General features: G+C 43.4%; 1 protein-coding gene across 1 annotated transcript; it reads left to right on the forward strand.

Moving 5' to 3' along the window:
* Window positions 1–10,293: 10,293 nt before the first annotated feature.
* On the forward strand, window positions 10,294–15,728 carry LOC139420163 (sialic acid-binding Ig-like lectin 13). Its single transcript, XM_071169946.1, has 7 exons — window positions 10,294–10,342; window positions 12,423–12,809; window positions 12,934–13,239; window positions 13,374–13,640; window positions 14,368–14,452; window positions 14,566–14,623; window positions 14,968–15,728. The coding sequence occupies exons 1-7, from the start codon at window positions 10,294–10,296 to the stop codon at window positions 15,238–15,240; spliced, it is 1,425 nt and encodes a 474-aa protein (XP_071026047.1). The 3' UTR covers window positions 15,241–15,728.

Raw genomic sequence — 15,728 nt, forward strand, 5'->3', positions numbered from 1 at the left:
ATGAAGAGGATGAAGATCGTGACAGAATCACCCACCTTCCAAGGACCAAGCGGCGTGGTAAAAGACAGCGACGACAGCAGCAGCAGCAACAACGGCGGCCAGCATCACAGGACTCCTGGACATGGGAGGAGATATTGAACGGAGATGGACCCTAGGCACAGGCTAGGGAATATCGCCGCCCCAAAGCAGAGCTGGAGGCAGCGATATGAGGCAGTGCGACAGGTACGAGAGGCAGCCCCAAAAAATGTTTTGGCGGAGGCACACGAGGTGTGGAGCTAAGCCAGGTAGCAGACCTGAGCTCACTCCTCGTGCTTATTATAAGCAGCGCGTTACTGGTCAGGCACCGTGTTATGCGGTTAAGCGCACGGTTTTGCCAGTACGTGCCCATAGCCCGGTGCGCTATAGGGCAGCCCCCCGAGAGTGTCATGTGAGTGTGGGCATCCAGCCAGGGCGTATGGTGCTGGGAGGGTGCAGTGCGTCCTATGCCTGCGCTCCGCTCGTGCCGGGCAAATGTGGGAGAGGTGCGGGTAGTAGGCACTAGATCTCCCTTGCTTTCCCACAGCCCGGTACCAACCTGTGCCTGCACTCTGGAGGGTCCGGGCTAGAGCAGTGATCCAGCCTGGGGGAGTGGTGCAAAGGCTGCGCACCAGAACTCCAGTGCTCCCCCATAGCCCGGTCCTTCAGGTGCCTCCTCCTAACACCAGGCCTCCTGGAGGTCTCCCCAGCCTGGTGGGTTCTGTGGCAGCCCCACGCACCAGGCTGTCTCTCTGTCTCCTCTCTACAGGTGGTCCGGCGCTGCCGGAGTCTCCCGCCTGTCCGGAGCTGCCGGAGTCTCCCGCCTGTCCGGCGCTGCCGGAGTCTCCCGCCTGTCCGGCGCTGCCGGAGTCTCCCGCCTGTACGGCGCTGCCGGAGTCTCCCGCCTGTCCTTTATTTGTTTATTGTTTTTGTATTCAGTGTTCAGTTCTTTCTTTAATTAAACATTCATCATGAACACATACCATGCCGCATTTTGGTCCTCTGATCCTTCTCGCCTCTCCTCTTCACATGAGGAGGAAGATTGTGACAGCCTGTGGCATCCAGCCCACCAGGCTCCTCTTTGCAAATAGACCTCAAAGAGGAAGTTGGTGTAGGAGAAGTTGAGTGGTGTGTGTGAGAATCACTCAGATACAATTACAGTTACTCTGTTTCATACCAAGTCTGTTTTTCATGTTGAAACATAATGTGACAACCATATGTTTTGCATCGAACTCAAATGTAACTTTTACTTTTTTGTCTTCAGTCAAATGGATAGTGGAGTTTGGTTCATGATTTAACTATATTTTTAAATCCCACACACATTCCTATTCAAGCCTGGCAAGAATCGACTTCTTCACAGTATCTTAAATATGAGTAATGAGATTCAATATGTTCAAAGTACTGCTGTTTGTTCATGTATTAGCTTCACAACGGAAAGACAGTGTATTTGATATGGGGATGGTTCAATGCAATGTGTTGTGAGTTCAGCTACTCTACCAGTAAGTGTATGTTTGTACTGTTTCAAGGAATCAGTAGTGTGTTCTCACATGGCTTGTTCTGGGAACATGTTTTTTCTCATGGGGCTCTTTATGTCAGGTGAGTCTTCCACACAGCAACAGCAACAACTAGTTATGAATCAGACAGGAATAAGCACAAGTGATGATATTTCATAGTGTGACCTATATTCCCGTCTGTCTCAATGTATAGAAAAGTGTACAGATAATTCCTGATAAGTAGAGTTTAATAGTCTGGATTCAAACATTCTGTGCTCCAGATATGTGCATGATCCAGTTTAGGGCATGGAGTTGTGACATCAGGACTCCACCTTCCGGCGCCGACAGAGATGGCCGCCTCGCTTCGCGTTCCTAGGAAACTATGCAGTATTTTGTTTTTTTACAGGTTATTTCTTACATTGGTACCCCAGGTAATCTTAGGTTTCATTACATACAGTCGGGAGGAACTACTGAATATAAGAGCAACGTCAACTCACCATTACGACCAGGAATATGCCTTTCGCAAAGCGGATCCTGTGTTCTGCCTTCCACCCAGGACAACGGATCGGATCCCAGATGGCGACCCAAAACAACGACGTCGTAAAAGAGGCAAACGAAGCGGTCTTCTGGTCAGGCTCCGGAGACGGGCACATCGCGCACCACTCCCTAGCATACTCCCAGTCTCTTGACAACAAGGTTGATGAAATCCAAGCAAGGGTAGCAAGGGTAGCATTCCAGAGAGACATCAGAGACTGTAACGTTCTTTGCTTCACGGAAACATGGCTCAATCGAGAGACGCTATCAGAGTCGGTGCAGCCAGCTGGTTTCTTCACGCATCGCACCGACAGAAACAAGCATCTTTCTGGTAAGAAGGGCGGGGGTGTATGCCTTATGATTAACGAGACGTGGTGTGATCATAACAACATACAGGAACTCAAGTCATTCTGTTCACTTGACTTAGAATTCCTCACAATCAAATGTCGACCGCATTATCTACCAAGGGAATTCTCTTATATTATAATCACAGCTGTATATATTCCCCTCCAAGCAGACACATCGATGGCCCTGAACAAACTTTATTTGACTCTATGCAAACTGGAAACCACATATCCTGAGGCTGCATTCATTGTAGCTGGGGATTTTAACAAGGCTAATCTGAAAACAAGACTCCTTAAATTGTATCAGCATATTGATTGCGCAACCAGGGCTGGTAAAACCCTGGATCATTGTTATTCTAACTTCTGCGATGCATATAAGGCCTTCCCCCGCCTTCCTTTCGGAAAAGCTGACCACGACTCCATTTTGTTGTTCCCAGCCTACAGACAGAAACTAAAACAAAAAGCTCAGGCCTGTTCAACACTGGTCCGACCATTCTGATTCCACGCTTCAAGACTGCTTCGATCATGTGGATTGGGATATGTTCCGCATTGGTCCAACAAGAACATTGACGAATACGCTGATTCGGTGAGCGAGTTCATAAGAAAATGTATTGACGATGTCGTACCCATAGCAACGATTAAAACATTCCCAAACCAGAAACCGTGGATTGATGACAGCATTCGGTGAAACTGAAAGCGCAAACCACTGCTTTTAACCAGGGTAAGATGACCGGAAACATGACCGAATACAAACAGTGTAGCTATTCCCTCCTCAAAGCAATCAAACAAGCTAAGCTTCAGTATAGAGACAAAGTAGAGTCGCAATTCAACGGCTCAGACACAAGAGGTATGTGGCAGGGTCTACAGTCAATCACGGATTACAAAAAGAAAACCAGCCCCGTCGCGGACCAGGATGTTTTGCTCCCAGACAGAATAAATAACTTTTTTGTCCGCTTTGAGGACAATACAGTGCCACTGACACTGCCCGCAACCAAAACCTGCAGGCTCTCCTTCACTGCAGCCGACGTGAGTAAAACATTTAAACGTGTTAACCCTCGCAAGGCTGCAGGCCCAGATGACATCCCCAGCCGCGTCCTCAGAGCATGCGCAGACCCGCTGGCTGGTGTGTTTACGGACATATTCAATCAATCCTTATCCCAGTCTGCTGTTCCCACATGCTTCAAGAGGGCCACCATTGTCCCTGTTCCCAAGAAAGCTAAGGTAACTGAGCTAAACGTCTACCGCCCAGTAGCACTCACTTCCGTCATCATGAAGTGCTTTGAGAGACTTGTCAAGGACCATATAACCTCCACCCTACCTGACACCCTAGACCCACTCCAACTTGCTTACCGCCCAAATAGGTCCACAGACGACGCAATCGCAACCACAATGCACACTGCCCTACCCCATCTGGACAAGAGGAATACCTATGTGAGAATGCTGTTCATCGACTACAGCTCAGCATTTAACACCATAGTACCCTCCAAACTCATCATCAAGCTCGAGACCCTGGGTCTCGACCCCGCCCTGTGCAACTGGGTACTGGACTTCCTGACGGGCCGCCCCCCAGGTGGCGAGGGTAGGTAACAACATCTCCACCCCGCTGATCCTCAACACTGGGGCCCCACAAGGGTGCGTTCTGAGCCCTCTCCTGTATTCCCTGTTCACCCATGACTGCGTGGCCATGCACGCCTCCAACTCAATCATCAAGTTTGCGGACGACACTACAGTGGTAGGCTTGATTACCAACAACGACGAGACGGCTTATATGGGAGAGGTGAGGGCCCTCGGAGTGTGGTGTCAGGAAAATAACCTCACACTCAACGTTAACAAAACAAAGGAGATGATTGTGGACTTCAGGAAACAGCAGAGGGAGCACCCCCTATCCACATCGACAGGACAGTAGTGGAGAGGGTAGTAAGTTTTAAGTTCCTCAGGAGGCTGAAGAAATTTGTCTTGTCACCAAAAGCACTCACAAACTTTTACAGATGCACAATCGAGATCATCCTGTCGGGCTGTATCACCGCCTGGTATGGCAACTGCTCCGCCCACAACCGTAAGGCTCTCCAGAGGGTAGTGAGGTCTGCACAACGCATCACCGGGGGCAAACTACCTGCCCTCCAGGACACCTACACCACCCGATGTCACAGGAAGGCCATAAAGATCATCAAGGACAACAACCACCCGAGCCACTGGCTGTTCATCAAAGGTGCATCAAAGCAGAGACCGAGAGACTGAAAAACAGCTTCTATCTCAGGCCATTAGACTGTTAAACAGCCACCACTAACATAGAGTGGCTGCTGCCAACACACTGATTCAACTCCAGCCACTTCAATAATGGAAATTGATGGAAATTGATGTAAAAACATATCACTAGCCACTTTAAACAATGATACTTAATATTATGTTTACATACCCTACATTACTCATCTCATATGTATATGTATATACTGTACTCATCTCATATACTGTATCATCTACTGCATCTTTATATAATACATGTATCACTAGCCTCTTTAAACTATGCCAGTTTGTTTACATACCCTACATTACTCATCTCATATGTATGTACTGTACTCTATACCATCTACTGCATCTTGCCTATGCCGTTCTGTACCATCACTCATTCATATATCTTTATGTACATGTTCTTTATCCCTTTACACTTGTGTGTATAAGTGTGTATAAGTGTGTATATAGTTGTAGAATTGTTAGGTTAGATTACTCGTTGGTTATTACTGCATTATCGGAACTAGAAGCACAAGCATTTCGCTACACTCACATTAAAACCTGCTAACCATGTGTATGTGACAAATACATTTGATTTGATTTGATTTGTATATTGAAATTAGTTCATATATTTTGCTGCAGAAGGAGAGAGACTGTACTGAAAAGATCATATTACCTCCCTGATGTTGTCCTTCATGTTCCAAGTGTTTTGGCCTGTTTGGCCAACGAGATTTGATTGCCACAATGGCAGATAGACTGGACGTACTGACTAGCTCCTGTATGCAAATCCCATGTTCATTTGATAGTCCTTACTATAAATTGAACAGCACAATACTTACCTCTGGAGTGTGGATTAAAGAATTACCAGTCTTTGGTGGGCGTCCGGACAATGTGATATTTAACAGCAGTGAGATGGTCAACAGATATCAAGGGAAGATAACTGGAAACATGTCCCAGAATAACTGCACCACAGTCTTCTTCAATTTAACCACCAGTTACTCTGATAAATCGTCATTCAAAGCAACAGACCCTCAACAAGTCTGTTTATTTACTGTAGTTGTCAATGGTAAGAAGCGACAGACTATTTAACTTTGATACATTTTTCTAAAATGATATGACTAGAATAAGACCAAGTAGGTGCCTGTCAGTGTAAAATATATTTATCTACAGTCCCATCATTACTGTCTCAGGTGAGGTGAAGGAAGGGACCCCTGTCAGATTGAACTGCTCTGCTTTCACTCCCTGTCCTGAACACCCCCCTGAGCTAACATGGACTCTCCCAACACAGTTCACACCTGAGAACCAAATGCAGGAGAATCCAGACCAGACCAAATCAGTTGTATCTATGGTGACCTTCGCTCCATCATACCTTCATCATGAAAATAACATCAGTTCTACTGCAGTCCACCCAATAGGGTCAAGCAAAAAGAGAGCTGAACAAAACATGATAATTAACAGGTTCCTGTAGAATAGATAATTCTATCATGTTTTCACTGATGATTGTAATAGAGTGGTTTTGATAAGACTATTCAATATACCATATCCAGATACATTCTAAATGAACCCCTCTCCCTCACCCTCAGTCTCTCCTATGGACACCTCAGCCTCCATCAGTTTGGATGGTTTATCAATACACCCAGTCACTACAAACCCACTCAGAGATTTCACCCACAAGCGGTTGGTGGCACCTTAATTTGGGAGAACGTACTCGTGGTAATGGCTGGAGCAGAACAGCAGTATTGCAGTTCCTGAAACCAGTGCGTGCGCCTGGCACCAACAACTGCACCTCATTCAAAGGCACTTACATTTTTTGTCTTGCCCAAACACCCTCTAAATGGTGCCCATACACAACACACTTCTCAATTGTCTCAAGGCTTAAAAATACTTCTTTAACCTGTCTCCTCCCCTTCATCTACACTGAAGTGGATTTAACAAGTGACTTCAATAAGGGATCATAGCTTTAACTTGGATTCACCTGGTCAATCTATGTCATGGAAAGAGCAGTAAGACTGGTTCTGTTTTATCACCTAATACCTACTCATATATCCATTGATATTGAGTGGTAGCCTGATCTGCATGCAGGCACATCGTTTCATTATATTTTCATACATTTTATCCACATATAGGCAAAGCAGCTTGCACAAAATTGAAATGACCCTGTTAGTAATTGTTTGTCCGTACCACCATATTTCAGTATCAGAGTATTATAATGTCCAATAGTCAATACTTTATCTTCTCTCTCTGAATCATCTGGTCCCTCCACCTCTCAATTCTTGATCCTGTCTTCCAGAGCCTTCAGCTCTCCCTCCATCTGTTGGGGGAGGTCGGCTCCCACCTGCTGGGTAAAGTATGCCCTCGGCTCCTGGGTCTCCTTCTCCCAGAAGGCCTTGGGAAGGTCAAAGAGTGATTTGTCCAAATGTAGTGTTCTCGCAAGATTAGGAGAATTAGGCTGCAGGTTAGGATAATTAATGTAGCAGGTATGATAATTAGATCAAGGAATGGAAAGTGTTAGGATTAGCTCAAATGCTAAAAGAGTTTGATGTCAACTTTACAAAAGCTTTATCCCAAATAGACTTGACCGTTGTAGAGTGAGCCCATGTCCAACTTGCCTCCCAGTACCTGTTGGTCGGGGTCTCGGTTCATTATTTTCACGCCACTTCAATAAGAAGTGATTTTGGTAGCAGGTTAGCAGCAGGGCTGGATTACCGAACGGCCCCAGATAGTATATGATATCAAAATGTGTTGAATAGTGGGAAATTAGCTCGAAAACAACACCATTTTTTGTCAGCTTCATGACAACATGTCGAATAGCATTCTAAAACTGTAAATATGCAGCTCCACACCATGGCAAAATGGGTTGAAATGCAGTAAGTAAGAGGGGGGGTGTGGGGTCGTCCGACCCTGGTTAGGAGAGCAATTTCACTAACCGTAACCCATAGCCGTAATTATCCTAACCTGCTGCATAAATTCTTCTAGCCTGATACGAAAAAGTCAAATCTGTATAGAAGTGGAGTGAAAATGTGTCATCCAGCCCACCAGGGTTTTCTTGGCAAATAGACTTTAAAGAGGAAGTTAAGCAAGAAAAAGAGGAAGTTGGTGTATTACAAGTTGAGTGGTGTGTGTGAGAATCAGTCAAATACAATTACACTTACTCTGTTTCATACCAAGTCTGTTTTTCATGTTGAAAAAATGATGTGACAACCCTATGATTTTGCATGGGTCCCAAGATCCTCAAAAGGTTCTACAGCTGCACCATCGAGAGCATCTTGACCGGTTGCATCACCGACTGGTATGGCAACTGCTCGGCATCTGACCGTAAGGCGCTACAGAGGGTAGTACGTATGGCCCAGTACATCACTGGGGCCAAGCTTCCTACCATCAAGGACCTATATACTAGGCGGTGTCAGAGGAAAGTCCATAAAATTGTCAGAGACTCCAGTCACCCAAGTCATAGACAGTTCTCTCTGCTTCCGCACAGCAAGCGGTACCGCAGCGCCAAGTATCGGACCAAAAGGCTCGTTAACAGCTTCTACCCCCAAGCCATAAGACTGCTGAACATTGAATCAAATGGCCAACGGACTATTTACATTTACCCCCCACCTTCATTTGTTTTGTACACTGCTGCTTCTCACTGTTTATTATCTATGTACGGTCACTTCACCCCTACCTCCATGTACAAATTACCTCGACTAACCTGTACCCCCGCATGGACTCTGTACCGGTACTCCCACATTGACTCTGTACCGGTACTCCCACATTGACTCTGTACCGGTACTCCCACATTGACTCTGTACCGGTACTCCATGAATATAGCCTTGTTATTGCACATTTTTTGCGTTTCTTTTAATAATGTTTTACCTTAGTTAATTTAGTAAACATTTTCTTAACTCTTTCTTGAGTTGCACTGTTGGTTAAGGGCTTGTAAGTAATCATTTCACGGTAAGGTCTACACTTGTTCTATTCAACGATTATGATTTAACTTGTTTAAAAAAAACATCACACACGAGTTCCCATTGAAGCCTGGGAGACCACCTGTTGGGGGAGGTCGGCTCCCACCTGCTGGGTAAAGTACGCCCTCAGTTCCTGGGTCTCCTTCTCCCAGAAGGCCTTCGGGAAGGTTCAGGGTTTGGTCTAGAAGGGATACAGCTTTTGTCAAAATTGAGTTTTCTAGCAAGTTTGTGAATTTTTGCAGCAAGTTAGGAAAATTAACATAGCAGGTTATGAAAATTTAAATTAAAATACGAAAAAGGGTTAGGATTAGCTAAAATGCTGTAATAATTATACTTTTCACATTTTGACAAAAGCTTAATCCCATCTTGACTTGACCACCGAAGAGGGCACCCATGTCCTCCTTGCCGTCCAGGACCTGCTGGTGGCTGGCTCCCTCCTGTGTCTCCCGCGACATTCTTTTCACGGCACTTCAATAAGAAGCGACTTTGGAAGCAGGTCAGCAGCAGGGATTACTGAACTGCCCCAGATAGCATATGATAGCAAAATGTGTAGAACTGATTGTAGCGTTAAAACTGCAACCTTTTATATCAGCCTCATGAAAAAATGTGAACACAAGCATGAGGTGCTATAAAACAGCAACAATATAAATAATAATTTTCTCTGCACCATGGCAGAACGTGTTGAAATGAAGGAAAGTAAGCTCAGGGTCCCAAATGCCCTCATCCAACCCTGGTTAGGAGAGCATTTTCCCTAAACCTGACTATTTAACCTGACCTTAACCTCAGGCTTTTAACATGCTACGATAATTCTCCTAACCTGCTACATAAATTCTCATAAACTGCTATGAAAAAGTCAATTCCGTATCAAAGTGGAGTGAAAAGAGTGTCTCTGTGGCATCCAGCCCACCAGGCTCCTCTTTGCAAATATACTTTTTTTTTTTCAAGAGGAAGTTGGTGTTGGAGAAGTTGAGAGGTGTGTGAGAATCACTCAGATACAATTACAGTCACTCTGTTTCATACCAAGTCTGTTTTTCATGTTGAAACATAATGTGACAACCATATGTTTTGTATCAAACTCGAATTTAACAAATTTAACTCTTGAATAAATTAATAGTGGATTTTGGTTCATGATTTAACTATATGTTTAAATCCCACACACATTCCCATTCAGGCCTGGGAGATAGAGGAGAGGAGATGGTTATAATGATGAAAGTTTAATTTGTTCTATTTAACAATGTGTCGGGGGCGGACATAGTGATTTGGGGGCCAGTTTCAAAATACTGCTGACCTGTCCTACCCCGAGAAAGGGACAATAAATACTGAAGAATTGTTTGATAATCATTTCTCATACAGTTATTAGGAAGTACGTCACAGTTGAGATGTGAGATATGCCACATGAATTTCATCACTTTAGTTAGTCAGACCTCACTATGTGTGTGACAGTTTCTGCTGTAGACAGTTTACGTTACCGTCTAAGGCAAGTATCGACTTCTTCACTATATCTTCTGTTAATTTTAATGTTCAAAATAAATTAAAGGAAATTAATTCTGAGTAATGAGATTCAATATGTTCTGATGTACTGCTGTTCGTTCATGTATTAGCTTTACAACTGAAGGACATCGTGTATTTGATATGGGGATGGTTTAATGTGTTGTGTGAGTTAAGTTACTCCACCAGTAAGTGTATGTTTGTACTGTTTCAGGTGATCAGTAGTGTGTGAGTTCTCACATGGCTTGTCCTGAGAACATGTTTTTTCTCATTGGCCTCTTTATGTCAGGTGAGTCTTCCACACAACAACAACTAGTTATGAATCAGACATAAAGGAATAACCACAAGACATATTTTATGGGATGTGCTATATTCCAGCTTTTTAATTGTGTAGAAAATTGTACAGTTAATCCCTGATTAGTGTATTTTAATAGTCTGGATTCAAACAGCTGTGAAAAAGTTATTACAGATTTTTGATACAGAATGTTACCAGAAAGGGGGTAAATACTGTTTAGTTTCACTGTATGTTCATGTGAAACCGAGGTCAGTATGCGGCTAACAGAATAGCTTCCACCACTGTCCCTGTCACCATACCGGGCTAAAACCAGATTAGCATCAACATACATTATTCTTTCATTTAATTTCACTTATATTTAATTGTTTCCAATTTCATTAAATGTTATAAAATTGTAATCTTTTGGTTCATCCATAATGCATAATAAGCATCATCAACAGGGGGAACATATTGGTTGTACCATGAGAAACTGTAGAAAGAATATAATCATTTATAAGACTTCTTAATAAAAATAATTGTTCATAAGAAGGGCCTGAGATCAAAGTCAATATTCTGACCACTATTGGTCAATGTTTTAAATAGGAAATCCAGTAGGCCTCCCTCTGTTGTAGTAGGATCTCCATGTTACCTCCTCTCCTTGGTAGAGCAACATGCTCAATACCTGTGTATTTGAGGGAGGAGATGGGATGGTTAGCTTCAACAAAGTGAGCTGCTACGAGATACTCAGTGTTCTTACAGCTATGTATTGTTTTAATTGTTTTTTGTTTGTAATGCGTTGGCTTACCCATATTTGTCTTGCAAGAGATGATCCCCCTAACAGGGATGTTTCCACCTCTATGTGGGTGTCTGAAGAAGGATGTTTTTGTAGTGCTATTGCACTGTGAGCATGAGCCACGTTTGTAGATCCCATTTGGAATGGGTGTCAAGAGTGTCTGAGTGGGTTCAGGGGGCAGGTCAGATCTCACTAAACTATCCTCAATATTGCGACCACGCTTATAGACCACCAGTGAGGGTTCCTTGAAGAGGTGTACCATTTTTTCATCTGATTGTAGAATATCTCAGTGCTTTTTCGGGATTGCTTTCATTTTCTCTGAACATTTGGTGTACTTAGTGCAAAAGACAGTTGTGTTGTTTTTATTCTTTGGTTTAGTATTTAGCAAGTGCTCTCTTGGTTTTTGAGATATTTTCATCACTGCAGAATCAATACTTTTTTCCATGTAGCCTCTGATTTTGAATTGATTTGTCATTTTCTTTGTTGTCAAAATCTGAATGTTGGCCACAGATTAGTTTAACCCTGAATTTCTGGCTATATGGTAGACCATTCCTGAGGGGAAGGGGATGCATACTATCCGCACATAGGAGGGTTTTGCGGTCTGTTGGCTTTGTATACAAGTCTGTATGTAATGCATCATTCTCTTTGATGATCCATAAGTCCAGGTAGTTTATTTTTCTCTCAACAGTGAACAGTGAATTTGAGTAATTCAGAGCTCTTGTTTAGCAGAGTTTGGAATTCATTTAGTTCCTGCTGACTTCCTTCCCAGAGCACAAAGACATCATCTATGTATCTCTTCCATAGGAGGAATATAGAAAGTAGGGAGTGTGTCTTTGTTTTGTAGATGAGTGCTTCCTCAAATTGTTCCACATACAGGTTCACATAGTTATGGGCAAAGGGGGAGAGGCCATGGCTACATCCCGAAATGAAAGGAAAAAGTCTGACTCAAAGATGAAGTAGTTATTGGATAATACCAGTTCAGTGAGATGCAAGATGCGATCATTGGCTGGAACAAGGGTAGGGTCTCTCTGTTGAAGGAAGTGTTGCAGGTCACATAATATAATTTAAAAGTCTGTATTAAGGTGTCTGTAATATAATATACTTGTCAAAAACAAATGTAGACATTAATAAATGCATTTCTATATCTTCCAACATTTGTTTTACACTGGAGGAGGAGTAACAAGATGGCTGTGCAGTTGCCTCCAAACAGAGGCCCCTGTCAGTCATCTAGGGTTAATACATATCATTGGACTGAACTGAAAATATATCAGAACCTCCCTGATGTTGTCCATTATGTTGCAGGTGTTTTGGCCTGTTTTGGTCGACGAGATTTGAATGCCACAATGCCAGATGGACTGGATGTACTGACTGGCTCCTGTGTGCAAATCCCATGTTCATTTGATATTCCTGACCAACATAAGGATACATTTAACAGCGCAATACTAACCTCTGGAGTGTGGATTAAAGAAAACCCAAACTTTCGTGAGTGTCCGGACAGAGTGATATTTAACAGTAGTAATATGGTCAACAGATATCAAGGGGAGATAACTGGAAACATGTCCCAGAAGAACTGCACCACAGTCTTCTTCAATGTAACCACCAGTTACTCTGATAAATACTACCTCAGGATTGAGAATGGACCATTCCTTGCAACAGACACTGAAAAGTCTGTTCATATAGTTGTCAGTGGTAAGAGACAATTGAACTGTTTACCAACAATTTTTTCCAGTTTAGATTCCTTGCATCATAAGAGTAGAACAAGTGGACAGTTTAACTGTTAGTGTAAAATATATTTATCTACAATGTATTACAGATTTTCCTTCCAGTCCCATCATTACTGTCTCAGGTGAGGTGAAGGACGGGAACCCTGTCAGCTTGAACTGCTCTGCTGTCGCTCCCTGTCCAGAACACCCCCCCGAGGTGACATGGACTCTCCCAACACAGTTCACACCTGAGAACCAACTGCAGGAGAATTCAGACCGAACCAATTCAGTTCTCTCCACGGTGACCTTCACTCCATCATACCTTCATCATGAGAAGAACATCACTTGTACTGCAGTCTACCCAGTAGGGACAAGCAACAAGAGAGCTGAACATAACATGATGCTTAACGTTTCATGTAAGATTTAGTCACCGGTTCCTGTAGAATAGATCATTCTATCATGTTTTCACTGATGATTGTAATAGTGGTTTTGATGAGACTTTTCAATATACCATATCCAGATACATTCTAAATGAACCCCTCTCCCTCAGTCTCTCCTAAGGAAACCTTGGCCTCCATCAGTCCAGCTCATCCAGTATTAGTGGGCAGCTGTGTTAATCTGACCTGCAGCAGTATAGCCAACCCTCCTGTGACAAACTTCACCTGGTTCCAGATCAGTGAGGGTAAACGAACACAGGTAGCATCTGGACAGAGTTACACCCTCAATGTGACACCTGGTAATGGAGAACTGTACTACTGTGAAGCAAGAAATAGTCACGGCTGTGGGAAGTCGAATGAAGTGCAGCTGGCTATAAAAGGTAAAATGGGAACGTAGGGCACAATCGTAGGTTAGATATAAAATATATATTCAAAAGTATGTGGACACCCCTTCAAATGTGTGAATTCAGTTATTAAAGCCTCACATGTTGCTGACAGGTGTTTAAAATCGAGCACACAGCTATGCAATCTCCGTAGACAAACATTGGCAGTAGGATGGCAACATTCACTACCGAGTTCCAAACTGCCTTTGGAAGCAATGGCAGCACCAGAACTGTTTGATGAGGGCTTCATGAAATGGGTTTCCATGGCAGAACAGCCGCACACAAGCCTAAGATCACTATGTGCAGTACCAAGAATCAGCTGCAGTGGAGTAAAGCTCACTGCCATTGGACTCTGGAGAAGTGGAAATCCGTTCTCTGGCGTGTTGAATGTACGATTCACCATCTGGCAGTCCGGCGGACGAATCTGGGTTTTGACGGATACGAGGTGAACACTACCTGCACCAAAGCATAGTGCCAACTGTAAAGTTTGGTGGATGAGGAATAATGGTCTGTGGCTGTTTTTCATGGTTTGGGCTAGGCCCCTTAGTTCCAGTGAAGGGAATTCTTAAGGCTACAGCATACAATGACATTCTATATTCCATATTAATGGCCATGATTTTGGAATGAGATGTTTGACGAGCAGGTGTCCACATACTTTTGGTTATGTAGTGTACTTGAGAGATCTTTTTGTGAGAATTTACCATAATATGTGCTGTATTTTTAGGGCAAAAAGAGCCAATGGTGTTTGGGGTTGCAGCAGGAACTCTGGGGGCCATTTTGCTTATCAGCCTGATCAGTCTTTTTGTATGGTAAGAACTATTCCTGGCATCAACGCAAAGCAATTTTATTTCTGCTGTGTTTGTGCTTTAGCATATGAAAACCCTCTCAGTGCATTCAGAATACCTTTCTAAATGTCTTCCAGGAGGAGAAACTCGAGGCTCCACGATGGACTTGAAAGGACAGACAGTCCACAGGGACAGGTGGGAATAAGGCTCAACTTACAAACCCACCTACAAAGTGTATCTAAGGAAGTACTGAATTAATGCTGAAACTATTTAAAGCCATTATATTAACATAGTTTCAGAGCAAGTTTAGGGGGAGATGACCACATCGAAAGCAATGCCACATCCTGTAATGACATGGAATGATAACCGAATGGCTGTTGGACTTTGACAGTGTTTACTGTCTTTACACCTGTCAGTTGAATTGACATTTTCATTGACATCCCCTCAGTGTGTGTTGTGTAACCTGCTGACCTTAGAGTTTTACACATTACTGAGCTTAGAGCTTTACACCTGTTCCTCTCTCTGTGTTCTCTCCACAGAACTCCCCGGTTGGGACAGTGTGTACTAACCAGGCCACAGCCGGAGAGGATCCAGAGGAACCTGCAGAAGACCAGCCTGAAGAGATCCACTACGGTGACATAGACTTCTCCAAACTACAGACCAAAGAGACCCCAGCTGCAGCCCAGGACAGGATGCAGGGACAGGAGAGTGAGTACGCTGAAGTCAACGTGACTGGGAGAGGGGCCCAGGAACCACCTCTTAACAACCTAGATGGGCTTTATGCACAAGTGAATAAAACAGTTGGATGCTAAGTATTTTGCAATTGGGTATCAAGTGTTTTTATGTAGAGTATTGTCATTGTGTATTAGTTTCTATTGGTACTTTTGTTACATTTATAATTGTGTGCTCTTTAATTATCTGCATATTTGTAGAATTTTCTGGGGTGAAAAGTGTTTAACTGTTACTATAGTGTTGATATGATGATGCAGGCTACTCTTTATTTTAGACCATTTATTTTGAGTGTTGAGTTCACAGAGCATCTGTTTAATGGGTTCCAGTATAGAGGAACTGCTGAGTTCAACTAGCTCACTGAAGGCAGTTTAAGACCATATAAAGTCAATGATGACTGAGGAGAGAAGACACAGTTAGTTGGAGAGACAGTGGTCTGATACAAGACAGGAAGTTGGTGAAGTAAGTCTACATGATGTCAGAATGGTGTTAAAATCTACTAGTCACTGTTTATCTTCCTCTTTTGTGCAGTTCCCAGAATAATAATATCTATTTTCAGTTTATATCTATT

This window comes from Oncorhynchus clarkii, chromosome 11, assembly GCF_045791955.1.
Source record: "Oncorhynchus clarkii lewisi isolate Uvic-CL-2024 chromosome 11, UVic_Ocla_1.0, whole genome shotgun sequence".
NCBI lineage: Eukaryota > Metazoa > Chordata > Actinopteri > Salmoniformes > Salmonidae > Oncorhynchus > Oncorhynchus clarkii.